General features: G+C 62.6%; 2 protein-coding genes across 2 annotated transcripts in view; one reads left to right on the top strand and one right to left on the bottom strand.

Moving 5' to 3' along the window:
- The first annotated feature begins 795 nt into the window (after positions 1-795).
- The window catches only part of CRELD1 (CRELD disulfide isomerase 1), a 25,758-nt gene continuing 776 nt past the window's right edge, over positions 796-25,777 (top strand). Inside the window, 17 exon segments of the mRNA XM_077822025.1 lie at positions 796-853; positions 856-921; positions 1,218-1,244; positions 1,247-1,298; positions 2,770-2,805; positions 2,807-2,878; positions 3,279-3,373; positions 3,747-3,923; positions 5,474-5,506; positions 5,509-5,552; positions 5,554-5,569; positions 7,140-7,178; positions 7,181-7,222; positions 7,760-7,831; positions 7,834-7,857; positions 8,606-8,727; positions 8,729-8,750. Coding sequence (XP_077678151.1) covers positions 796-853; positions 856-921; positions 1,218-1,244; positions 1,247-1,298; positions 2,770-2,805; positions 2,807-2,878; positions 3,279-3,373; positions 3,747-3,923; positions 5,474-5,506; positions 5,509-5,552; positions 5,554-5,569; positions 7,140-7,178; positions 7,181-7,222; positions 7,760-7,831; positions 7,834-7,857; positions 8,606-8,727; positions 8,729-8,750 — 997 coding nt within the window.
- On the bottom strand, positions 19,808-21,783 carry PRRT3 (proline rich transmembrane protein 3). Its single transcript, XM_077823403.1, is given in 14 exon segments — positions 19,808-19,981; positions 19,983-20,270; positions 20,272-20,422; positions 20,424-20,488; positions 20,490-20,558; positions 20,561-20,665; positions 20,667-20,705; positions 20,707-20,856; positions 20,858-20,983; positions 20,985-21,056; positions 21,058-21,333; positions 21,335-21,586; positions 21,588-21,722; positions 21,724-21,783. Coding segments are annotated over 14 exon segments (1,962 nt in total).

Here is a 25,777-nt window from a genome sequence, read left to right on the forward strand (position 1 = left end):
CCCCGACCCCCCCCCCCCCCTCACCCCCACTACTCCTCCCCTCTCCGCCCCCACACTCTCCCAGGTCCCCGTGCCCCTCGCCCAGCCCTGCCCCCCCCCGTCCCCACCACTCCTCCCAGCCCCCGCCCGGTCCTGCTCCGGCCCCGCATTGCCCCCGGTCCTGCTCCCCGGCCGCCCTGGCCCAGCCCTGCCCCTCCCCGTCCCCTCAGCCTTTCCCCCCCCACCCCGTCCCCACCGGTCCTGCCCCGCCCCACGGCCCCCCAGTGCCCTCAGTCCTCTCCCGGTCCTGCCCTGGCCTCTCCCCCTCTGCCCCACCACTCCTCGCAGCCCCCCCCCCCAGGTCCCTGCCCCTCTGGTCCAGCCCCGCCCCCCCCGTGCCCTCAGCCCTCCCCCCCCCGCCCCACCACTCCTCCTAGCCCTCCCCCCCCCACCCCGGTCCTGCCCCGGCCCCCCTGCCCTACAGTGCCCCTGAGTCCAGTCCCGCCTGGCCCCCCTGAGTCCGGCCCCACCCCCCCAGTCCCGCCTGGCCCCCCGCCAGGTGGTCTCCTCCCCCAGCTCCTACGGAGCGGCGCAGTGTGGGAACCGGAATTGGGGGAGGGCCCGCAACCCCCATTCGGTGCTGAGCCCCACAGGTGGGAGGGGGATAAAGCTTCAGGGGCATCGTCTGGGACCTGCCTCGTGCCCCCACACGGCCCCAGCTGGCTGCCCAGGAAGGGCTGTGCCAGGCCCCGTGCCCCCTAGCCAGGCCTGTGTGTCAGGGCTGCTGCTCTCTCCCCAGCCTGCGCTGCCCTGAGGATGGGGTTGCGTGGGAGAAGGCTCCTGCCCTTGCTGCTGGGGCTGCTGCTGGGCCCTTGGGCACAGGCTCCTCCCCACCTGAGCCCTGCCAGACCTGCCAGGACTCGCCAGCAGCTTTCTTAAGGTGCGGGGTTGTGGGGCAGAGGGAGGCGGCTGGGTGTTTCCCAGGACCAGTCACTGAGTGCAGCAGGATTGGTGCCCCCCATGGGCACTAGTGCTGGGTTCCCCACACAGCACTGCCCCCCCTCCCCCAAGGGAGAAGCTGAGCGTGGGGTTGGGGCTATGGGGCATAGCTGGGTTGGGAGGGTGCTAGGGTTGGGCCTTAGGATTGTTGCTGGGGTGGGGCTGGGTGCGTGGGTTCGGAGGGGTTTGCTGTGGGACTGGGCCTGGGCTGGGGCTGTGACCTTCCCTTACTTCCCTAGGCCTGGAGCGGACTGAGCGGGAGAATTTCGGGGAGGGAACACGGCCTGGGAGGAGGAGAAGCTGGCGAAATATGCACACAGGTGAGCGGGTGGCATGATAGGCAGGGGGAGCGCTGCCCGACTCCTGTCCCAGCTCACCCACAGGGGTGTGTGTGTGTGGACAGGAGCTCAGTGCTGCCCTGCCCTCCAGTCTGGGGCTCTACCCTGGAGGTGAAGATCTCACAGAGAGCAGGCTTCCTGGAGCTCCAGCTGCTATCATGAGCTGGGGGCTGGACCAGTAGTTTTGTGGGGAGACACCAGGGGCTGGTGATCTGGTGTGGGGGGTGCTATGGGCCTGGCGGGCTGGGTCAGGGAGGAGGGAGGCCCTATAGGGCTGGTGGTCAAGGCAAGGGGGGACTATGGGACAAGGGGGAGGTCAGGGGAGACTGAGGGTCATGGGAGGGAGGAGGATGTTATGGGGCTGGTGGTCTGAGGGGGCACTGTGGGGCTGGTGGTCTGGGCAAAGGGGTGCTAAGGAGCTAGTCTGGTTGGGGGCGCTATGGAGCTGGCAGTTTGGTCAGGGAAGGAGAGGGGCACTATGGGTCTGATGGTCCAGGCAGGGGCAGGACTATGAGACCATAGGTTGGGTCGTGGGGCTGGGTGGTCTGGGTGGGGGGTTGCTATGGGGCCAGTGGGTGTGGTGAGTCGGTCTCAGTGCTCGGGAATGTCTCTGCATGAAGCCTCAGGCCACACTCACCAGGACAAGGAGCCTGCCTGGCTTCGGCACTTCTTGGGTCCGACCTTGGAGCGGTCAGCCTCCTGCTCGCCCCGTTCACTCCCTGCAGCGAGTCCCCCTGGACAGGACCCCTGGGGAGTCTCACGTACCCCCAAATGCCCTGCCCCCCACTCTGCAGCCAGCAGTGACTCCCAGCCAGCATGTGACACAGATGGGTTGCTAGATGTCTGGAACCCAGTGTAGAACAGAGCTTGTGAGCACAGAAATCAGGGACCTGCAGCAAAATCCAGCTTGGGGGGGATCCAGGGCCCTGGCTCTCCCCCTCAGTCCCAAGCCAGGAGACGACCCACCCAGCTTCCACCAGCTCAGCCTCAGACACACCCGTGGCTCCTCTTCCTTCCTGGCAAACAGGTCACCTGGTCACCACCTCTCACTTTGCTCCAACTTGTCAGACCATCAGTTGCCAGGTTATGGAGTGTTTTGGCCATTGTCTGCATGCAGACAGCTAGAGGCAGCCCCACCTGCCCACTAGGGTCTCAGCAAAAATCACACACTTTTGTCCCACCACCTAGGCATTGAGGTAACACACAGAGGAAACTGAGGCACACACAGGATTCATGCAAAACATTAAGAAAAAAACCTCCCACTGTGTCAACAGAGAAGAGGGTACTGTGGGGGCTGCTGGTCTTGATGGGGCCTGGGGGCTGCTGGTCTGTTGCGGGAGCGCTATGGGGTCCGGTGGGCGAGGCGGGGAGGAGGGTCCTGTGGGCTGATGGCCTGGGCTGGGGAGGTGCTATGGGCAGTGTCTACAATGCCCTGACCCCTGTTCCTGCGCAGTGAGACGCGCCTGCTGGAGGTGCTGGAGAGCGTGTGTGAAGTCGGACTTTGCGTGTCACCAGCTGCTGGAGCAGAGTGAAGAGCACGTGGAGAGCTGGTGGTTCCAGGGGTGAGTGACTGGGCAAGGAGCAGCAGGGTATGTGCCACACTGGGACTGTGATCTGGGCCTGACCCAGGCTTCCCTTCTTCTGGGCCAAGTACCTGGGTGACTCCCATCCAGACACGGGCCACCAGCTGCCATCTCCCTGGAGATGGGCTGTGCACTGCCCCATCCTGGGCGGCAGCCGCTGCGTGGAGGTGAGTGGGCAGGGGTAGGGCCCAGGGCAGCAGGGTGCGGGGAGGAGGGGGGGACTTTGCATCCTGCCCAGATGTCCATGTCCAGGGCAGCGAAAGGTGCCTGGACAATGGGCACAGCCAGCAGTGGTAGCACCGGGTGCAGCGTTTATGTAGGACCTACCTTAACAGGCTTCCCCTGTGGGGGTAACAGTGTTTCCTGCTGTTTCCCTCAGACAGCAGCAGCACCCTGACTTCTTCCAGTGGCTCTGCTGCATGGACATGCTGAAGGTCTGCTGCCCACCTGGCACCTATGGCCCTGACTGCCTGCGTGAGTCACCAGCCCTGCTGGCTTCTGGAGCACCTCTCCTCAGGGCCAGGCTGGGGGCCATGGGCAGGGCACCATGGGAAGGGATGGAGGAGCAGGCAGGCATGGGGGCCTGGACAGGTGCCATGGGCAGGAACTGGGGCCTGGGAGGGGCAGTGGATAGGGGTTGGGATGGGGGACAGATGTCCGGGGGCGGGGGAGGAGGAGTGTGCTGTGGGCAGGAACTGGGGCTTTGAAGGGTGGCACCATGGGTAGGGTTGGGCAGAGGGACAGGTGCCATGGGCAGGGGGTCGGAGGTGGGTGCGGGCACTGTGGGATGGGACAGGTTCTGTGCCTGGCACCGGTGATGAGCACAGCAACCCCGTCTCCCCGGCAGCATGTGCTGGTGGGCACCAGCAGCCGTGCAGCGGGAATGGTAAATGTGACGGCGAGGGGACGCGTGCGGGCACTGGCCTGTGCATGTGCAGCCCAGGCTACGGCGGCTCCTTCTGCTCCGAGTGCGCGGACGGCTACTATGAGGCAGCCAGGAACGTGAGCCACCTGGTATGTGCTGGTACGTAGTGCGGCACGGCACGGGTGGGGCTGGGCTGGGACCGTGCGGGTGTCCTGGCAAGCGGGAGTGCGAACTGCACTGCCCCCTGCTGCTTGGGATGGTGCTGCCCAAGAGTCAACAAGCATGTGGACAAGGGGGAGCCAGTGGACATAGTGTACTTAGATTGTCCGAAAGCCTTTGACAAGGTCCCTCACCAAAAGCTTTTATGCAAAGTCAGCTGTCATGGGATAAGAGGGAAGGTCCTCTCATGGATTGGTAACTGGGTAAAAGTCAGGAAACAAAGAGTAGGAATAAATGGTCAGTTTTCAGAATGGAGAGAGGTAAATAGTGGTGACCGCCAGGGGTCCTGCACTGGGCCCAGTACTGTTCAACATATTCATAAACGATCTGGAGAAAGGGGTAAACAGTGAGGTGGCAAAATTTGCAGATACAAAACTACTCAAGATAGTTAAGTCCAAAGCAGACTGCAAAGAGCTACAAAAGGATCTCTCAAACTGGGTGTCGGGGAACCAAAATGGCAGATGAAATTCAATGTGGATATATGTAAAGTAAAGCACATTGGAAAACAAAATCCCAACTATACATATAAAATGATGGGGTCTAAATTAGCTGTTACCGCTCAAGAGAGAGCTTGGAGTCATTGTGGAGAGTTCTCTGAAAACATCCACTCAAGATGCAGCAGCAGTCAATAAAGGGACGAGAATGTTGGGAATCATTAGGAAGCGACAGATAATACGACAGAAAATGTCACATTGCCGCTATCTTAAACCCTTGGTGCGCTCACATCTTGAATACTGCGTGCAGATGTGGTCACCTCATCTCAGAAAAGATGTATTGGAATTGGAAAAAGGCGACAAAATGATTAGGGGTATGGAATGGCTGCCATATGAGGAGAGATTTAATAAGATTGGGACTTTTCAGCTTGGAAAGAGACGATTAAGGGGGGATATGATAGAGGTCTATAAAATCATGACTGGTGTGGAGAAAGTAGATAACGGAAGTGTTATTTACTTCTCATAACACAAGAACTAGGGTCACCAAATGAAATTAACAGGCGACAGGTTTGAAACAAACAAAAGGAAGTATTTCTTCACCACAACACACAGTCAACCTGTGGAACTCTTTGCCAGAGGATGTGGTGAAGGCCAAGGCTATGACAGGGTTCAAAAAAGAACTAGATAAGTTCATGGAGGGTAGGTCCATCAATGGCTATTAGCCAGGATGGGCAGGGAGGTGTCCCTAGCCTCTGTTTGCCAGAAGCTGGGAATGGGCGAGGGGATAAATCACTTGATGATTATCTGTTCTGTTCATTCCCTCTGAAGCACCTGGCATTGGCTGCTGTCGGCAGACAGGATACTGGGCTGGGTGGACCTTTGGTCTGACCCAGTCTGGCCATTGTGTAAGAGCTGGCTCTGGGCTCCGCTCTGGGGCTGGCTGGGTGGAGCCCCAGGTGACCGGATCTGTCAGCCTGTGGGGCTGGGTTTGCCTGGCAGATGGAAAGGGGCTGGCTGGGCTGCATGCTCATGGCAGTCTCTCTCCTGTCTTGGCAGAGTGCTACCCGGCATGCGGGCGCTGCTCAGGGCCAGAGACTCCAGCTGTCTGCGCTGCAAGAGGGGCTGGGCGCTGCATTGAGCACAGGTGCATTGGTGAGTTCCGCTGCCCTCTGAGAACTCTGACCCTGCGGGGCTAGTGGGGGCCTGTGGAACAGAACATGGATGGGAGGCCAAGGCCCTGCTGCCTAGGAGCCCTTGGGTGTGCTTTAACCATGCCTGGGTGTTGTGCCCCCCAGAGTAGGGCTGAAGTGAAAGGTACATGGCTCCGCACCCTGGTCCCTTGTCATAAGGGATATAAATGGGAGAGGGTCAGAAGGGCTACGGTTCGGGGCTGCTGGAGGCAGATCTGGGCATGGTTCACAGGGGAGGGGTGGAATATGGGGTGGGCTGTGAAGTGCAAGGATGAACTGTGGGGCAGAGGGGTGGGCTGTGGGGCTGGCCTGTGAGGAGCAGGGCTGAGCTGTTGGCAGAGGGGAAGGGTGGGGTATGGGGCTGGGTTGTGAGGTGCAGGGCCAGGCCACGGCAAAGGGGAGGGGTGAGCAGGAGTGGGCTGTGAGGTGCAGGGCTGGACTGTGGGGCAGAGGGGTGGGCAATGGGGCAGGGCTGTGAGGCGCAGGGCTGGGCCGTGGGCAGAGGGGTGGGGCATGGGCAGGGCTGTGAGGCGCAGGGCTGGGCCGTGGGGGCATGGGGCAGGGCTGTGAGGCGCAGGGCTGGGCCAGGGGGCAGGGCTGTGAGGCGCAGGGCTGGGCCGTGGGGCAGGGGGCAGGGCTGTGAGGCGCAGGGCTGGGCCGTGGGGCAGGGGCAGGGCTGTGAGGCGCAGGGCTGGGCCGTGGGCAGGGGGCAGGGCTGTGAGGCGCAGGGCTGGGCCGTGGGGCAGGGGGCAGGGCTGTGAGGCGCAGGGCTGGCCGTGGGCATGGGGCAGGGCTCTGTGAGGCGAGGGCTGGGCACGGGGAAGGGGTGGGGCAGGGGGCAGGGCTGTGAGGCGCAGGGCTGGGCCGTGGGGCAGGGGAAGGGGGTGGGGCAGGGGGCAGGGCTGGGGCAGGGGGCAGGGCTGTGAGGTGCAGGGCTGGGCCGTGGGGCAGAGGGGTGGGGCAGGGGGCAGGGCTGGCCGTGGGGCAGGGCTGGGGCCGTGGGGCAGGGCTGGGCCGTGGCAGGCTGGCCGTGGGCGCAGGGCTGGGCTGTGAGGCGCAGGGCAGGGCTGTGAGGCGCAGGGCTGGGCCGTGGGGCAGAGGGGTGGGCCGTGGGGCATGGGGCAGGGCTGTGAGGCGCAGGGCTGGGCCGTGGGGCGGGGGCAGGGCTGTGAGGCGCAGGGCTGGGCCGTGGGGCGCGGGGCAGGGCTGTAGGCGCAGGGCTGGGCCGTGGGGCAGGGGGCAGGGCTGTGAGGCGCAGGGCTGGGCCGTGGGGCAGGGGGCAGGGCTGTGAGGCGCAGGGCTGGGCCGTGGGCAGAGGGGTGGGGGCGTGGGGCAGGGCTGGGCCGTGGGGCGTGGGGCAGAGGCTGTGAGGCGCAGGGCTGGGCCGTGGGGCGGGGGCAGGGCTGTTGAGGCGCAGGGCTGGGCCGTGGGGCAGGGGGAAGGGGTGGGGCAGGGGGCAGGGCTGGGCCGTGGGGCGGGGGCGTAGGGGCAGCGGGCCGCACTCCCGGGGCCTGAGGCCGCTCTCTTTGCAGACGTGGACGAGTGCGGCACGGAGATGGCGCACTGCCGCCCAGCCAGTTCTGCGTCAACACCGAGGGCTCCTACGAGTGCCGAGGTCAGAGCTCGCCCCCGGGAGGCCTGTGCAGCGCCTTGGCGTTTGTGCCCTGGGGGGGCAGCGAGCCCTGGGCTCCCTGGCCGTCGCCCTGGCCTTTGCTGGGGCGGGCCCGGTGCCCGGCAGGGGAGGGGGGCGCGGGCCTGTGGGAGGGTCCCAGGGCCTGGCGCAGGAGGGGGTGGGGCGGGTCCAGGGGCTGGCCCGGGTGGGGCGCTACGGGGTGAGGATCCATGCGCTGCTGCCCCCCGCAGGGCTCCCCGCTCTCTGCGAAGGGAATGCGACTCCGTACTGCGCCCCCCCCCCCCCCCCAGCATTGCTCCGGTGCACGGACCCCTACCGGTGCACGTACCCCTTCCGCGGGCCCAGCCCCCTTCGTCGCCCCGTGCAGATTGAGGCAGCACCCGGCTCCCCGTGCACCTCGGCTGTGGCTCCCGGCCAGCCCGGCCTGGGCATGCTCTGCTCTGCCAGCTGGGTCCGGTTGTCCCCGGGGGAAGGACGGGTGGGTGCCTGGCGGTGCCCTCACGCCCGCTCTCTCCCCAGACTGCTCCACGGCCTGTGTTGGCTGCATGGGCGCGGGGCCTGCCCGTTGCAAGAGGTGCAACAAAGGCTACCAGCGGACGGAGCAAAGTGCCTGGTGAGTGCCGTGCCCCCCGCCCCCCCGGCTCTAACCTCTCTTCCCCTCCCCCACCCCCCGCCCCGCCAGGCTCTAACCTCCCCAATCCCCCCCCCCCCCGACCCGCGGCTCTAACCTCTCTTCCCCTCCCCCACCCCCGCCCCGCCGGCTCTAACCTCCCCAATCCCCCCCCCCCCCGACCCCGCCCCGGCTCTAACCTCTCTTCCCCTCCCCCACCCCCCGCCCCGCCGGCTCTAACCTCCCAATCCCCCCCCCCCCCGACCCGCCGGCTCTAACCTCTCTTCCCTCCCCCACCCCCGCCCCGCCGGCTCTAACCTCCCCAATCCCCCCCCCCCCGACCCGCCGGCTCTAACCTCCCCCCCACCCCCGACCCGCCGGCTCTAACCCCTCCCCCCCACCACCCCGACCCGCCGGCTCTAACCTCCCTCCCCCCCACCCGCGACCCGCCGGCTCTAACCTCTCCCCCCCCCCCCCGGCTCTAACCTCTCTCCCCCTCCCCCCCCCGCCCCGCCGGCTCTAACCTCTCCCCCACCCGGCTCTAACCTTTCCCCCCCCCCCCCCGTCCCGCTGGCTCTAACCTCCTCTCCCTGGCCCCACGGGTTCTAATCTCATCTCACCCCACCCCACCAGTTCTAATCTTCCCCCACCCCACCCTTGCCCCACCGGTTCTAACCTCACCTCCCCAGCCCCTGCCCCTCCACACTGACTCTAACCTCCCCCCCCCACTGGTTCTAATCTCCGCATCCCGCCAGACGTGGACGAGTGTGCCAGTGTGCAGGAACCTGTCTGTGCGGGGCCCACGAGGTCTGTGAGAACATCGGATGGCAGCTACCGGTGCGTGTGTGCAGAGGGCCATGTGCGCAGGGATGGCGATGTGCGTGGAGGACAGACCCCCAGGTGAGACTCTGCAGGGACCCCCCTGGCTCCTCCCCCTCTGGGCCCTGGGGAGTCACTGCTCTGGGGGGATTCTGGGTGGAGGGGTCTCACATGGGGGTGGTACTGTCTACCTGGTGGGGTTCTGGGGGAGAGCACGGTGGGGGGTTCTGGGCTGAGGGCGTTGCTGCTGCCCAGAGGGGTGGGAGTTTCTGGCCCTGGGGGCTGGGCTGGGGTTCCAGCCTGGGGTGCAGTGTTGCTCCCCGGGAGCAGGAGGAGGGGAGTTTGCAGCTGGGGGGGTGGGAAGCTGCTCCTGGGGTGGGGGCGGTTCTCTGGAGATTCTCTGTCCTAGTAAGGAGAAGAGATGGAAGATGATAATACACAGTAGGATCTGATGCATAAGGCTGAGAGTTTGTCACGGAGGTTGCAGATTCTGTGACTTTCTGTGACTTGTGCAGTGGCCGGTGCACCTGGCTCTGGGGCAGCTCAGGCAGTCCCCGTGCTCCCCGCCCCACCCCCCAGCAGAGTGTGGGAGGGGGCAGGAGGTTGGGGCATGGGATAGGATGAGGGGGCTCTGGGTGGTGCTTACCTGCGGGGCTCCCCGGAAGCAGTGACATCCCCCTCACGAGAGGGCATGGCCAGGCAGCTCTCTGCGCTGCCTCCACCCAGAGTGCTGGCTTCGCAGCTCCCGTTGTCCGGGACCCATAAGAGAGGCTCAACTTAAATGTACACCCCAAATTAAAAAACATAGCAGGAGAATCAAAAAGGAGCCACCGTAGCTAAACAACGAAGTAAAAGAAACAGTGAGAGGCAAAAAGCCATGCTTTAAAAAGTGGAAGTTAAATCCTAGTGAGGAAAATAGAAAGGAGCATAAACTCTGGCAAGTGAAGTGTAAAAATATAATTAGGAAGGCCAAAAAAGAATGTGAAGAACAGCTAGCCAAAGACTCAAAAAGTAATAGGAAATTTTTTTTTTAAGTGCATCAGAAGCAGGAAGCCTGTGAAAGAACCAGTGGGGCCACTGGATGGTCGAGATGCTAAAGGAGCACTCAAGGACGATAAGGCCATTGCGGAGAAACTAAATGAATTCTTCGCATCGGTCTTCACAGCTGAGGATGAGAGGGAGATTCCCAAACCTGAGCCATTCTTTTTAGATGGTAAATCTGAGGAACTGTCCCAGATTGAGGTGTCATTAGAGGAGGTTTTGTAAATCTGAGGAACTGTCCCAGATTGAGGTGTCATTAGAGGAGGTTTTTGGAACAAATTGATGAACTAAACAGTAATAAGTCATCAGGACCAGATGGATCACCCAAGAGTTCTGAGGGAACTCAAATGTGAAATTGCAGAGCTCCTAACTGTAGTCTGTAACTCTACCATTTAAATCCGCTTCTGTCCCAAATGACTGGAGGAGAGCTAAGTGACGCCAGTTTTCAAAAAGGGCTCCGGAGGTGATTCCCAGCAATACCCTCTGTTTGCCAGAAGCTGGAATGGGCGACGGGACGGATCACTTGATGATTCCCTGTTCATTCCCTCTGGGGCACCTGGCATTGGCCACTGTCGGCAGACAGGACACTGGGCTGGATGGACCTTGGGTCTGACTCAGTCTGGCCGTTCCCAGCCTGGGGCTTTACCCCCTGACTGCCCCCCTTTGCTCCCCGCAGGACACCCCGGCAAAGGGCTTTTTTGACGAGGTGACGGAGGACGAGGTGGTGGTGCTGCAGCAGATGTTCTTCGGCGTGGTGATCTGCGCACTGGCCACGCTGGCCGCCAAGGGCGACATGGTCTCACCGCCATCTTCATCGGGGCGGTGGCAGCCATGGCTGGCTACTGGCTCTCGGAGCGCAGTGACCGCGTGCTCGACGGGTTCCTGAAGGGGCAGATAGTTCCGGGCGGGGGGCTCCTCCCTGCCCCCCACCACAGGGCCCTGGGAGGGCGAGGCCCTTAGCACCAGGCTTGGGGGACTGGTCCCTTGTGATGGGGAGCAGGGGGCGCCGTGGCTCCAAGGGGGCCCCAGGACTGCGAGGGGGTAGGGTGGGAAGCCGGTGGGGGGTCCTTGGCTCTGAGTGGGCCTCTGAGGGACAGGGGGCCCCAGGATTTGAGGGTGGGGGTGGGAAGCCGGTGGAGGCTCCTGGCCCTGGTGGCCCAGGGGGTGGGGTGATGCAGGGCAGGATCTGGCACCCCCTGGCCAGGCCTGTGCCAGGGTTCTCAGAAAGTCGCTTTCCCGTTGGAGATGTTCTGTCCATGTGTATCCCACTCGCGGTGCAAACGCTTCATGCCGTGGAGCTGGGGCTGTGTCCTGTGTGCCCCCCGTCCAGCGCATGGGACTGTAGGGCAGGTGGTGGTTCCCGCTGGCGGTGCCCAATCAGCAGGCAGGCCACAGGAGACCAAGTGCAGCAGTCTGAAGATGTCATCTGCCCAGTCGGGGGCCTGGTGTCTGGCACAGCAATGGGCAGTGTGCCAGGGCCCCCCATGCAGAGAACAGCCTGCCGACTGGGGGAACAGGGGCTGCTGTCCGGTGCACGGGCTGCTGATACCGCCTAGTGCCACTCCGGCAGCCTTTGGCGGGGTGGCCAGGAGCTTTGTCCCATGCAAGAGGCAGGGACTCGTCTGACGGGTTTGGTCCCCGTTGCCTCTCACGCTGTCTGGGGTTGGAGCTTTAGGAAAGACACCAGGGGAGGGTGGCTGGCCGATTTGACGTGGAGCATGCCCGCATCTCTACGCGTGGTGCAGGGCAGGCCCATGCCAGCTGAGGGAGATGTGAAGAGAGCACTGCAGCAGGGGCCGGAATGGGGACCCATCAGCCCCAGAGACCTGCCGTGGGATCCCCCACTGAGTGTGTGGGGGTGGCATGTGGAGACAGTCCAAGCTGCCTCGGCCAGGGGCAGTGCAGAGCTCCTCATGCAGGCTCCTGGCAGAGCTCAGCCAGCCCTCGGGTGCAGCCTGGGGCTCTGGGTGCAGAACACGGCTGTGGGTCTTGGGGAGAAGCGGGAAGGGGACCTGGTGGATGGCTGGAGAGTTGCACAGTCAGGCTGTGAGTTATACACATTTTGGGATGTATGAGTAGGGGCATTGCCAGCAGATCGAGGGACGTGATCGTTCACCTCTATTCGAGATTGGTGAGGGCCTCATCTGGAGTACTGTGTCCAGTTTTGGGCCCCACACGACAAGAAGGATGTGGAAAAATTGGAAAAACGTCTAGCGGAGGGCAACAAAGATGATTAGGGGTCTGGAACACACATGACTTATGAGGAGAGGCTGAGGGAACTGGGATTGCTTAGTCTGCAGAAGAGAAGAATGAGGGGGGATTTGATAGCTGCTTTCAACTACCTGAAAGGGGGTTCCAAAGAGGATTGGATCTAGACTGTTCTCAGTGGTAGCGGATGACAGGACAAGGAGTAATGGTCTCAAGTTGCAGTGAGGGAGATTTAGGTTGGATATTAGGGAAAAACTTTTTCACTAGGAGGGTGGTGAGAACATTGGAATGCATTACCTAGGGAGGTGGTGGAATCTCCTTCCTTAGATATTTTTAAGGTCAGGCTTGACAAAGCCCTGGCTGGGATGATTTAGTTGGGGATTGGTCCTGCTCTGGGCAGGGGGTTGGACTAGATGACCTCCTGAGGTCCCTTCCAACCCTGATATTCTATGAGTTCCTGTGACTGCAGCCTGCCTGATCTCGTGTCTCCGGGATGGGGGAAGGAATGAGAGAAGGGCCTGGCAGGATCCCCGGCGGGGGCCTGCCCTGGAGTGCAATAGGCGTGTTTTGTGTCAGTCAGTGGCAAGCAGGGCAGTCCCAGGAGAGCCCCAGCTGTAGAGGGGGGTTGACACCAAGTCCTCCGGGGACCCTCTCAAGGCTGACCACGTGCTGGCTGTGGAGAGTCTGCCAGGCTGATGAATGGTCAATGGAGAGTGGCTGGGTTATCCTAGGGGTTCAGCACTGCTGCTGGCCAAGAGGCGGCAGGCGTCTCCCATCTGTTGGCTGCACTGCGGCGGTGCTGTCTGCGAGGAGCTGGACTGTCGATGATGAGGAGGTGGTGGATGGCTTGGAGCGCCAGCACGGCTGCCTTTGTTCCCGGAGGGCTTGGGGAGCTTGCCGTGTGGCCGTGGGAAGGCTCTGCTCAGGGGTCTTGGACGTGGGGAATGGAGGTGGCTGCTCACCAGGGCAGAGCCGTGAGGTCAGGGAGGGTCCATGTGATCTTTGGGGGCTGGACACGGATCTGAGCGGCCAGGAAGGGTCCCAGGGAAGGTCTGGGCAGAAGGTGCAGCATATGCCCAGGATGGCTTGTGGCCCAGTCGTTTGAGGCAGGTCCTTGGGTGGTTTGGGATTTGCCCTGCAGGTGGTGGTGGGGTGGGTGTCTCCCTTGGGGGGGGGGCCCTGCTCAGCGCTATGCAGTTCTGCACTGGTGTCTGCCTGCAGCCCTGGAGGGGGGGCAGGATGGGGAACGGAGGGCGGTGCTGGGGCAGCTGGCAGTGGAGGCCAGACACATTCAAATCAGAAGTCGGAGGGCGCGTGACTGACCCCAGAATGGGAGGGGTTGGCCAGCTCTGGAAGCTGCTGGGCCCAGCACAGGGGTGACTGGCCTGTGCTGGACAGGAGTCAGGAAGTGATAGAATGGCCCCTTCTGGCCTTGGACCCTGAGTCTCTGGAGGGCTCCTGATTTCTCTCGGCTGAGCCAGTTGACGCTGATGGTTGTGAGCAGCCCTGTTGCCTCAGGGCGGGAGAGGCTTTGGCTCGTGCCGGCAGAGCTGTGCTGAGAACTGGTCCACACGGGTGCACTGGGTCCCAGGGGGAATAGCCAGAGCCACAAACCAACCTTGGAGCATCTCCAGTGAGGACGGTGGAGGCAGCGCTGAGCTTAGCTGGCTTGGTTCCAGAATATAACGCAGCCCCACAAAGTCTCCAGGTACTTTACTGGGGGGCAGGGGTGGTCTGGAGACTGCTGCTTGTCTGTCATGAGAAAGTCCTTGAAGAGGTGGGGAGCGGGAGTGTTTGGGGCAGAGACTGGCTGTGTCTGGAGAGCCTGTTGGAAACAAACTAGCAGACAGTTGGCTGGTTCCAGAGCAAGCCCGGGAGATGTAGGCGAGCGGATGCCGAATGCCGGGCGGGAGGCCCTTGCCCTGTATGTCCAACCTGCTCCTGGCTGAGGAAGGAGGGTGAATGCAGGTGCTCTGGAAAACAGGCCTGCCATCTGTGCGGACAGTGGGGTGCTGAGGGGCAGATCTTTTTGGCCCTGGGCGCTGGAGTCCCTAGTCCTGGGGATCTTGAGGTTGCCCAGAGCCCTTCAAGGCATGAAGGAGTCGCCGCTGTGGGGACTGACTGGAGTGTGAACCACTGCATGAGACGGAGGCTTAAAGCCTGGGGCTGCTGGGGATCAGGCCAGACTCCACTGACTGAACTCAGCTGGGCGTTGTGGGACCGTGATCCTGCCCAGGTGGAGCGCTGCTGTCCGTCACATTGCACCTGCACTTCCCGCTGGGAGGAGGAGGAGGATGTGGCCTGGCAGGGTGAGCGTTAAGTGTGCCTGTGTGTACCTGTGGAGGGAGCGTGCTGGCCTCTGCTGTGGGTTGCTCTCTCCCGGAGGCCCTACTGCTGTGCATGGCCAGCGCCCTGGGCAAAGGGGGGTGAATGTCAATCTGCTGCTGAGACCGTCCCTTGCACAGCTGTTGATCTCAGTCTGCAGCATCTCTTCTGCTCAAGGATCTTGATGTCTGCTGCCTAGGGGGTGAGGATGAAGGGTCCTTATGTGGAGGAAGAGCCGGGCTGTGATACTCCTCCCCAGCGACCTCCTCTTCTAACTTGTCCTTGTTCGGTGTGGGGGGTGTCCCTGGGTTGGACACAGCAGGGGACAGAGATCCTGCTCCCCATGTGGCTGAATCAGCTGAACAGAGGCTCCTGCCTCAGTATCTATCCAGGTGGGTCCCTTTGGCATGAGCCTCGGTCTGGGACCTGTCACCGTGGTGGTGGAGCACCTTGCCGTGTAAAACATAATTACAGGCCCAGCAATGCAGGGAGGTGCCCCCGTGGGCACTGAGGGGACAGAGGCCCAGGCAGAGGAAGCGACTGGGAACTGACCTTGGTCTTCTGTATCCCTGGCTGGAGCCTGCCCTGCCCCGTTGGGGGTGGGATAGAGGAGAGGGGGTCCCTGCTCAAGGACGGGAGCCTGTGGGCAGGGCCAAGTCGCGGTGGAGCTGAGCATCCAGCAAGGCTAGGAGCCGGCTCCGGGCTAGCTGAGAACAGCAGCACTGGGCCTGTTCAGCACAAGGCCCCTGACTCCTGGGGCTCTGCTCTCTCTGGGGGCAGCAGGCGGTGCCAGGAGCTCACCATCTGGCGGTGCCTGGGGCCCCACGGAGCAGGCATCCCGGAAGTCTGGGAATTCTGGCCACTCCTGTCTGGGAGGGCAGGCACCTGCACGTGTAGAGGGGGGCTTTTTAAAGAGTGCTCTGCCTGCTGCACCTGCTGTGGCCTCATGACCCCCAGCCAGTACTGGAGAAAGTGAGGGCTGGTCTTGGCTGAGTGCCAGGTGGGGCCCCCGACCCTAGAAAAGCAGTTATGATACCAGCCATGGGGCCTGCTCACCAGACTGCCCCCAGGTCCGTTGTGGAGCTGGGTGGGGTTTGGGGAGTGGGGCCAGCTGGCTGCGGCCTAGCCCACAGTGATTGCCCCAGGAGCAACAGTTTTGAGATGGGTGCACCCGATCTGCAAGGGCCTGGCCCAGCACTTCACTCTGGTGCTGCTCAGGGCCCTGGGCATGCCTGTGCCCTCTTCCACCCTCCAGCACTGAAGGGCCAGGGCACCGGGAGGGGTGAAGGGGGGTTAGGAGGATGAATACACTCCCTGCAGCCTAGATCCATTAGCACTTAGAGCTGTCAAGCAATTAAAAAAAAATTAATCACTCTGTTAATAGAATATCATTTATTAAAATATTTTGGATGTTTTCTACATTTTCAAATATATTTCAATTTTAATACAGAATACAAAGTGTGCAGTGCTCACTTTATATTTGATTACAAATATTTGCACTGTAAAAAGACAAAAGAAATAGGTTTCAGAGTATCAGCCGTGTTATTTCAGTTCACCTAACACAAGAACCATTGTGCAATCTCTTTATCATGAAAGTTGAACTTAGAAATGTAGTAATTATGTACAAAAAATGCATTCAAAAAATAAAACAATGTAAAACTTTAGAGCCTACAAGTCCACTCAGTTCCTACTTCTTGTTCAGCCAATCGCTCAAGCAAACAAGTTTGTGTACATTTGCAGGAGATAATTCTGCCTGCTTCTCGTTTACAATGTCACCTGAAGGTGAGAACAGGTGTTTGCATGGAACTGTTGTAGCTGTCATCGCGAGATATTTGCCAAATACGCTAAAGATTCCTATGTCCCTTCATGCTTCAGCCACCATTCCAGAGGACATTGTCCATGCTGATGACGGGTTCTGCTTGATAACGATCCAAAGCAGCGTAGACGGGCGCACGTTCATTTTCATCACCTGAGTCAGATGCCACCAGCAGAAGGTTGATTTTCTTTTTAGGTGGTTTGGGTTCTGTAGTTTTCACATTTTGGAGTGTTGCTCTTTTAAGACTTCTGAAAGTATGCTCCACACCTCGTCCCTTTCAGATTTTGGAAGGCACTTCAGAGTCTTAACCCGTAGGTCGAGTGCTGTAGTTATCTTTAGAAATCTCACATTGGTACCTTCTTTGCGTTTTGTCAAATCTGCTGTGAAAGTGTTCTTAAAATGAACATGTGCTGAGTCATCATCCGAGACTGCTAGAACATGAACTATACGGCAGAACGCGGGTAAAACAGCAGGAGATGTGCCGTTCTCCCCCAAGGAGTTCAGTCTCAAATTTAATGAACTTTTTTTTTTTTTTTTTAAATGAGTGTCATCAGCATGGAAGCATGTCTTCTGGAATGGTGGCTGAACCCTGAAGGGGCATATAAATATCTGGCATCTAAATACCTTGCAACACTAGCTACAAGAGTCTCATGCAAACACCTGTTCTCACTTTCAGGTGACAATGTAAACAAGAAGCGGGCTGCATTGTTTACATTTGCAGGAGATAAACTTGTTTGAGCAATTGGCTGAACAAGAAGTAGGACTGAGTGGACTTGTAGGCTCTAAAGTTTGACATGTTTATTTTTGAATGCGCTTTTTGTACATAATTCTACATTGGAAGTTCAACTTTCATGATACAGATTACACTACAGTACTTGTATGAGGTGAATTGAAAAATACTTTCTTTTGTTTATCATTTTTTACCATGTGAATGTTTGTAATTAAAGTGAGCAGTGTATTCTCCGGTGTTGCAAGATATTTATGTGCCAGATGCACTAAAGATTCATATGTTCCTTCGTGCTTCGAGGGTGGGTAACGGTGGTATTCAATCCATGGTAATAGAAATCAATATATTTGAAAATGTAGAAAAACATCCAAATATATTTAATTTCAGTTGGTATTCTATGGTTTAATGGTGTGATTAATCACAATTTAAAAAATGGTGATTAGTTTTTCTGGGTTAATGGTAAGAGCTAACTGTGATGACATTTGTACCAGTCAGGGGGGGTGTATAACCAAGAACAGGCCCTGCCTCACGCCTGCCGCTGGGGCACAGGCATGCTGCTCTGGGGTGGAGAGGAAGTGTTTGCATGTTTGGGGTGGGCACCCTGCCAGCCAAAGGCAACAAGCACTGGCTCGAGGCATCTGCACCAGGCAGGGATCCACCTGTGCTTTGACAAAGAGAAGGCTTGGGCCTGTGGAGTGCGGGCTGGGGCTGGGCCCTGTCCTCAGCCCCGGCCTGAAGCCTGGTGGGGTGCATAGGAGGAGCCTGTTTAACAGAGCTTATGGGGTCACTGGGCTGGGGCTTGGGGAGGCCAGCAGTGCAGTGATGGGGGATGGAAAACAAGGGGCAGTGGGGTGCGGGTGGGGGGGTGGCTGGTCATGGCAGCCCTGGGTCTTCGAGGAGCTTCCCCCTCAAGTCAGAATTAGGCCCCCTTCTCCCCCCAGCTTGGTTTCTTTCTGAACTGAGATCCCCAACTCCACTGCAGGGGGGTGCTCTCCAGGCCCAGCTGCTTCCCCCCCAATCCTCACTCTGTCCCACCCCTTCCTTGTGCTGTCAGTGGGGGTGGCGCAGGCCAGCGGGCCCCAACCTCGTCCATGCCCAGGGCTGTTACATTGTCTGGCTCTGGCATGGCTGTTTGTCTGTCTGCCTCGGGAAAATAAATGTGTTCATGCCCGGCTGGGCGCTGTGGTCCTTGGGCTCGGGGGGGGGGGGCTGCAGCCTGGGGCCAGGCATGGCAGTGATACCTCAGAGTGGGGTGCAGCTCCCCTGCACCCTAGGGTGGGAGAGCAAGGAGGAGGCCCTGGGGTGCTGTGGGTGGGGGGGCAGTCAGAGCCAGGCTGCGGGGGAGCTGGTGCTCCAGGGCAAAAGATGTTTTGGGTGGCACACAGCTGAGTGGCCCTCGTGATGGGTCTCCCTGGGCCTAGCAAACCCAGAAAGGCCCCCCCCCCCCCCGAGACACAGCCCTGCCCTGCCCCCAGAGACTGCCCCCCCCCAAAAGCACAGCCTCACCCTGCCCCCAGAGACCCCACCCCCAGAGAGACACAGCCCTGTGCCCAGACCCCCCACCCCTCCCCCAGCCCATAGGGGCTCCTGGTTTTACAGGCGCCTGGTCTGGGGCAGCTCAGCATGTGTGGGGCTACTGGATGGGGCTGGCCATGGGGGGGGGGGGGTGAGCAAGCCCGGGGGGGGGGTGAGCAAGCCCAGTGGGTGGGGCAGCATCCAAGACTATTCCCCCCCCCCACTAGTGCCCACCCCCTTCCCTGGCAGGTCAGTGCCTTGGCAGCCCTGGTTTGGGGGCGGGGGGGGGGGTTAGGAGCCTGCCTCCTGCTGGGTGCCAGCAACTGGGGGGGGCTTGTGTGCAGCCAGGGCCCCCATGTGTCTGGGAGCTCCCGGGGATGGATTATGCACTAGCCTGGCCAGCTGAGGGTTCAAGCCCTGTGTGTGCTGGGTCCAGGTGACAGAAGAGCCATGGGGCCCCGGGCAACTGTCCCCCACCAGCTTCAGGGCAGCAGGGGATGCCCCAGTACCAGACTCCCCACCATGGCCCCAGGCCTGGAGACGCTTGCTCCCTGCTGCGCCCTGGGGCAAACGGCTTGTGTGGCAATTGGAATGGGGGCTTGGGCTTGTGGGGGGGGGATCACAAGCCAGGCCTCAGGGCACCCTGGCTTGGGCCATACTGCAGGGCCTTTCCTTCAGCTCTCCAGGCAGTGGCAGGGCTTGTCCTCCCCCCCCCACAACCCCCATGGCCCATTGCAGGTTACGGCCCATGGGGACGCCCCTGCCCCAAGGCGTTTGGCCCCTGTCCCCTGGGGGTGGGGCACAGGCTACCCCTAGCCCGGACCGCTGGCCCTGCTCCTGGGAAGAATCGCTCCAGCACTGCCGGGGGGCCTGTGAGGATGTTTATTTCTTTCTTTGGCACAAACAGACCCACAGCAACAGCCCCCTCCCCCCGCAGTGGTCAGCCCCCCCCCTTTGGCATGCACCGAGAGGGCCAGCTGGGGGCTGCCTCCTTAGGGTCAGGGCTGGTCCATGGGGCAGCCTCACCCCGGAGCCGCTCCCTAGGGTCTGGCCTAGCGGGGGCTCAGCCAAGGGGGACCCATGGGCACAGCAGGGCTAAGGCCACCTGTCCCCCCTCATGCTGCAGCAGCCCTGGCGCGATGCTCCTCCGGGCCCGCTGGGTGGGAGGCTCCTCCCTGGCCTTGGCCCAGGCCCTCGCTCAGCCAGAGCCAGGGCTGCCCCCCGGCCTGGCTCTGCATCGTGCGCTGGCAAAGCACGTCCTGCTCCCGCTGAGTTGGTTCGTCCTGGGCTAGCCCAGCTCCCCCGTGCAGCCTGGACCAAGGTGCAAAACCTGAGCTGGGAAACTAGAGCTACGTAAAAATCGCTGACGGGCTGGGGGGGTTGGCACTAGGCAGGGCAGGGCCATGCGGGGGCCTGCCTGTCGTGGGCTCCCCCGGCACTGCTCCCTGGCAGGGCTCCAGCCGCTGTCCGAGGCGCTGTGCTGAGGGGCTGCCCTGGCCCGGCCCCTCACAGCTCAATGGTGTCACTCGACAGACTGCGGGAATCCACCTGCTTGCTGAGCGCCAGGAACCTCTCCCTGGCTTCGCACTCAGAGTCTCCGGCCCCTCCTGGGGTGCCGGGCCCAGGGGCCTCCTCGGGGAGCAGCGGGGCCCGGCTGGGCGTCTCCTCCCGGGGCAAGCTTCTCCAGCGAGGAGAGGCCATGCCGCCAGGGGTTCCAGCTGATCTTCAGGGAGCCCCCGGAGAAGCTGTCGAGGGAGCTGCCCGAGATGGCGCCCTCGGTGGGGGGCTCGCTGGGCAGGCCCTGGCCCGGGGGCAGGCTGGCGCTCTGGGAGGGCAGGTCGCTGAGCGAGCTGCGGCGCGGCCAGGCCTCGGCGGGCAGCCGGGGCTCGGCCAGGGGCGTCAGGGCCGAGCCGCTGCGCAGCGAGGAGCAGGAGTCCCGGCGTGCCAGGCGCCCGGAGCCCTGCAGGGCTGGCGCGCAGGAAGACGCTGTCACGCACCAGGTGCTCCTTGAAGAGGGCCTCGTCCGATGCTGCGGCTCAGGCTGATGGGCGAGGCGGGCGGAACTCCAGCGCCCCCAGCGACAGGGCCGACGCCCCTCCTCGGAGCAGGCAGGCGTGCCCCCCGTGCGTGGCGCCGGGGCAGGGGGGGGCTGAGGCCGGGCCGGCACAGCGAGGAGGGGGAGCCCCCCCGCCGAGCAGGCCCCCGCCGCCCTGGCCTCGTTGCTGTCCTTCAGCGCCCGCAGGGGCACCCTGCTCGGGGCGGGCTGCGGATCAGGCTCTCGCGGATGTCGCCGTTGGCCGCCCGCTCCTGCGTGCCGCTGGCCCAGTGGCGGCAGTCGTTGGGGTACTCGGGCGCCCCGGCCGGGGCGGTGGGGGCAGAAGTAGCGGCCGAGCTTGGCCCAGCAGGGCGTGGTCGGCGGAGCCGCGGCGCGGGCAGAAGGGGTGCGAGGCCGCGCAGCACAGGGCAAAGGCCAGCAGCAGCTCGCAGGTCCGGAACCAGGACTGCACGAACCACCAGGGCCAGGAGAACTCCCCCGGCGGGCCCAGCACCCCCCCCCAGCCACAGGGCCCCGTAGGCCTGGAACCCGCAGCACAGCAGCCCCAGAGCGCTGCACCCCAGCAGCACCCGCGGGCAGGGGCCTAGCCCCTGGAGGGCTCCACCCTGCCCAGGCAGCTCCTGGGGGCTCCTCGCAGCCACGCGACAGCCGCTGGGCCGCGGCCGGCCGGTGGGGCCGCAGCCGCCAAGACGCAGCCAGGGCTGGCCAGCAGGAGGGAGGCGCCGAGGGCGCAGGAGAGCAGACGCAGCCCCACGCCCAGGGCGGGGCTCAGCAGGGGCGAGAGCAGGTCGGCGCCCAGCAGCCCGGCGCTCTGGAGCGCGGCCAGCGCGGCCAGCAGGGGCAGGCTCTGCCGGGGGGGCAGCAGCAGGGCGAAGGCGCCGAGCAGCAGCGGGAAGGGCGCATTGTAGAGCAGCCGCATGGCCGGGGCGGGCAGCCGGGCCCTGGCGCCGTAGGGGTCGGCGAGGAGGAAGGTGGCCGCGGAGCAGGCCGACGGCCAGCAGCAGGGCGTTGGCCCCCAGGGTGTAGGGCAGGTGGGGCGGGCCCAGGACGGGCGAGACGACGAGGCTGGCCAGGCAGGCCAGGCTGAGCAGCAGGAAGAGGGAGCCGGTGCCATAGAGGTGCAGCTCCCAGGCGAAGCCGAGCGTGTGCTGCAGGTCGGCCCAGCGCAGCAGCGTCTGGTTGCGCGGCAGGAGGCTGCAGGCCCCGCTGGCCTGGGGACAGGGCGGGCTTGGAGGCAGGCGCTAGGCCGGGCAGGCTGGGCCCAGGCTCGGGCGGAGGGGGGGGCGCTGGAGAGCTCGCTGGGTGGGTGACTCTGATCAGGCCCCGCCGGGGAGTGGCTGGGGGCTGGGGTGAGGTGGGCACAGGGGGCCGTGGTGCTGCCATGGCCAGGAGGTCGGGTCCCATCTGCAAACAGCAAGGAGCACATCGTCAGCGGGCCAGCGTGTGCCACCTCCCTGCAGAACGTCCCACAGCTGGGCAGCTCCCCACCCACTAGCCCTCTCCCGGCCGAGGGGCCCCTGGACCCTTTACCCCACCCCACCCCCAGGGTCTCTGTGTCCGTTCTGCACAGCTCTGCCAGCGGGATACAGGAGCAGGCCAGGGCTCGCTGCATCCAAGCCCCCATTCCTTGCATCCACATTGCCATAGCAACTTGCATCCTGCAGCAGCTTCCAATCAGCTGGTGCCTGGGGTTCCCCATCCAGCAGCCTGAAACCCTCACCCTGTTCCCTGTGGGCCTGCCTGCTATGGCCCTTCAGCCCTCCCACTGGGGGCTGGGCACCAGCAGGAGCAGCAATGGGCATGGGGCTGCAGTGGGAGAGTACCTGAGTGCTGGGGCGGGGGGTGCAGCCCCCTGCCCTGGCACAGACCAGCTGCTGACCCATTTAAAGGCCCCAAACCCCAGCAGCCTGCCTCCATCTGTTCAAGGCCCACCATCACCTTGTTGCACCCCAGCACGGGAATGCAGATGGAGGGGCGCTGGCAGGAGTAGAGACCCCAGGGCTGGGCTAGCAGGGGCTTGTGGGTCGGGAGTGAGGGGGCAGTCAGCAGAGGGTGTGACACTTAGGGGGGGGCATGCAGGGTCAAGTGCCCCCCCCAGATTGGCCTGCTGCGGGCAGAGAGGGAGAAGGGCTCTGTCCTTCTCTCCCTGCCGAGTTCAGCCCCAGGTGCCCCTTGGGCCAGTCGCCAGCTGCCCATGGATGCAACAGGATGTCCCTGCTCCCAGCAGGGCCGAGCCCTACCACCAGCAGGGATCCCAGCTCCACTCCCCCCACCAGCTCCCTGCGGGCTTTGGGCCAAGCCCTGTCTCGCATTGGGGGGAATCCTCTGGGGGCTGGACCATTCACTGTCCCGTCCCCCCACCCCCATCCCGGCCTCTGGGCATGCAGCCCAAGTGCCAGACACCCCCGCACCTGCACTGCGACCCATGCTCTGTCGCGAGGACGGGGCCTGCAGGGGCTTCAGGGCCCTGCTCCCTGGCTCTGGCCCAGGTCCCGGCGCTGCCAGCTCCGGCTCCCACTCAGCAGAGCTGGCTCCAACCCAGCCTGTCCCCACCCCTGGCTCGCATTTGCTTCCACCTGCTTCTGTTCCCAGCACCTGGCCAAGGCCTGGTCCCTGCCCCCACAGGGCTCTTGCAGGCAGCCCTGATGCAGGGCACCTCCCGCCCGTGGATTTTGGGGGGCAGCAGGAAAGGGCTGCTCCCATCACAGAGATGGGAGAAATGGGTCCAGGGCCAGGCAACGCAGAGAGTGCTGGGCCAGGCCTGCACTCAGGGCCACCCCCAGGAACGGTAGGGGGCTGCAGGCCCCAGGAACGAAGGTTTGTCCCCGGGGCAGGATCAGGGTCCATGGGAAGCCCAACCAGATGGGGGGGCCGGGCGCGCAGGCGGGAGCCAGCGCTGATCCCCGTGGGGGGGAGGGGATTAGGCGCCATCACTGGTCACAGCCCTGGTGGAAGACACTTCGTATGTCTCACTGAGCCCCAGCCAGATATTAGCCGCTCTCTCTGCCCCCCTCCCCTCTATCCCATTAGGGACCCAGCCTTGGTGCCTCTGACGGCGTCAGTGCACCCTGTAACCCTCCCAAGGCTCCATGCCAATGCTTGGCCTAACTCCTGCAAGCACGCATGGTAGCTGACACTTGCTATCGCCTGACAGGGGGTGCCACAGCACTGCCTTGCGTGCTACAGCGCTCCTGTCCTGAATGCCTTGCAGGCCTCTGACGAGCCCCTCTGCTCTGCGGTGTCTAGGCTGCCAGGGTGTGAGGATGGGAGGCAAGCAGGGAGGGGGGCAGTGTTATGACCTGGGAATGTGCCCTGGGAGGGTGACCGGAGATGCCAGTTGTACATCTGGTGATAGTCAGGAGGGGGACTGGGGTGTGGGGGTGAACTCTTGCCAGGACTGTGGACGGAGGCTGCAGCAGGGAACCCTGCTGGGTGCGTTTAGTTCAGTTTGGGGCTGGGTGGGGAACGTCAGGGAACCCCAGGGGTACACAAGCTCCGGCTTCTAGAGCTTCCTGCTCCGACCAGATAAACCTTCTGTTTAGAGCTGGTCGCGGGTCCCCAGATTCGCAGCTCTAAACCCTTCTGTTTCGTACTGCTGGTCTGAGAGTCTTCCAGACCAACTCCCGTGACAACTGGTGCAGCGGTGGGACTCGTCACTGTCACCCTGTGGAAACGCGCTTACCTTCCTGCAGTAAGTGACTGGGGAGCAGTAAAACCAGAAGGGGGATTAACGGGGACCAGCGTGCTGAAATCAAGGATACGAGAACGGTCTATTAGGTAAGGCGGTTAACACGCGTTAACCCCTGGGAGTGTGTGACCAGAGAGAAGGACTTTTGGCAGTAACCAGGGTCCCCCGGGGATTGTAGCGAGCGGACCCCAGGGGCGGAGGAGTCTGCAGCTCGACCCTAGCAAAGAGGTGGTGACCTCCAGAAGGACTGACACACTAGGGGTTTTCCCGGAAACCGTGGGGAAGCTGCCCGGCCTGCGATGTGGCCAGCAGGGAGATGTACGCTAAACGCCTTAAGAGCGACCTGGTGGAGCTGTGCAGGCAGAGGGGGCTGCGCATCGGGGAGGTCCACCAAGGAACAGCTGATTGCCCAGTTTGGAGGAGAGGGATCGCTTGGATGACCCGATCCCTGTCCCTGAGGGAAGCCGCCCGGCGGACACAGCGTGGGCTCTGGGGCCTGACCGGGCTGGGAGGGGTCAGACTGCTGCCGAGGGCATCCCGAGACCCTTCCTACCTATGCCTGGGGGAGGGGTTGGGGGAAGCCCAGTGAATACCGAGGGCACCCTGACCCCGGCAGCCAGCAGGGGATCCTCCCGGCGGAGCTCCCCATCCCTGGAGCGGAGGCGGCTGGAATGGGAGAGGGAGATGAAAATGAGGGAGCTGGAGGATCATGAAAAACAACGTCAACATGAGGAGAAACAACGTCAACATGAGCAGGAGGAGAAGGAGAGAGGGAACGTCAGGAGAAGGAGAAACAAAGACGGCACGAACTGGAGCTGGCCAGGCTGAGGAGCAGTGGGGCCCCGGCTGTGGTGAGAGGGGGGACCCAAGACTGCAAGGAGCTTTGATAAGTGCTTCCTGGCCCAGCATAAGGAGGGGGAGGACATAGATAGCTTCCTGACGGCCTTTGAGAATGCCTGTGAGATGCACAGGGTTGACCCTGCAGACAGGCTCCAGTTCCTCACCCCCTTACTGGACCCCAAAGCCGTGGAGGTGTACAGCCGAATGACAGGGCCGGAGGCAGGGGACTATGAACTGTTCAAACAGGCCCTGCTCCGTGAGTTTGGGCTGACCCCCGAGATGTACCGGAGAAGGTTCGGAGTCAGCGTAAAACGCCTGAGGTCACCTACCTACAACTGGTCAACCGGATGCAGGGATATGCCGGCAAGGTGGACAGCGGGGGCCCGAGCTAAAGAGGACCTGCTTGACCTAATCGTACCGGAGCAACTGTATGAACAGTGCCCTTCCGACCTGAGGCTGTGGCTGGTGGACAAAAAGCTCGAGAACCCCCAGCACGCAGGGCAGCTGGCCGACGAGTTTGTGAACAGTCGGTCGGAGGGTAGCCGGGAGGAGTCCCCAAAAGAACAGGCCCCCCCCCGATGCAGAGAGAGAGTCACCCAGGGGGCCTCTCCAGCAGGGAAATAGGGAGAACCCCCTCCAAAAGGGGAACGCCTGGCGTCGGGCCCCTCCGACCCACTCGAGGGGACCAACGTGACCTAAGCTGCTATCACTGTGGCCAGAGAGGCCACGTACGGACCCCAGTGCCCCCGGGCTCAGGGACAAACTGAGCAGACCCAACCTACCCAGGGTTAACTGGGTAGGGACCCAGCTGGACGAGGGGCAGACAGCCCAGGAAAGGGGGCCTACCAGTTTACCACCTGCTCAGGAGGGAAGAGTACCCCCAGGCCAGCTA

The sequence above is a fragment of the Eretmochelys imbricata genome, chromosome 7, assembly GCF_965152235.1.
Source record: "Eretmochelys imbricata isolate rEreImb1 chromosome 7, rEreImb1.hap1, whole genome shotgun sequence".
In the NCBI taxonomy this organism is placed as follows: domain Eukaryota; kingdom Metazoa; phylum Chordata; order Testudines; family Cheloniidae; genus Eretmochelys; species Eretmochelys imbricata.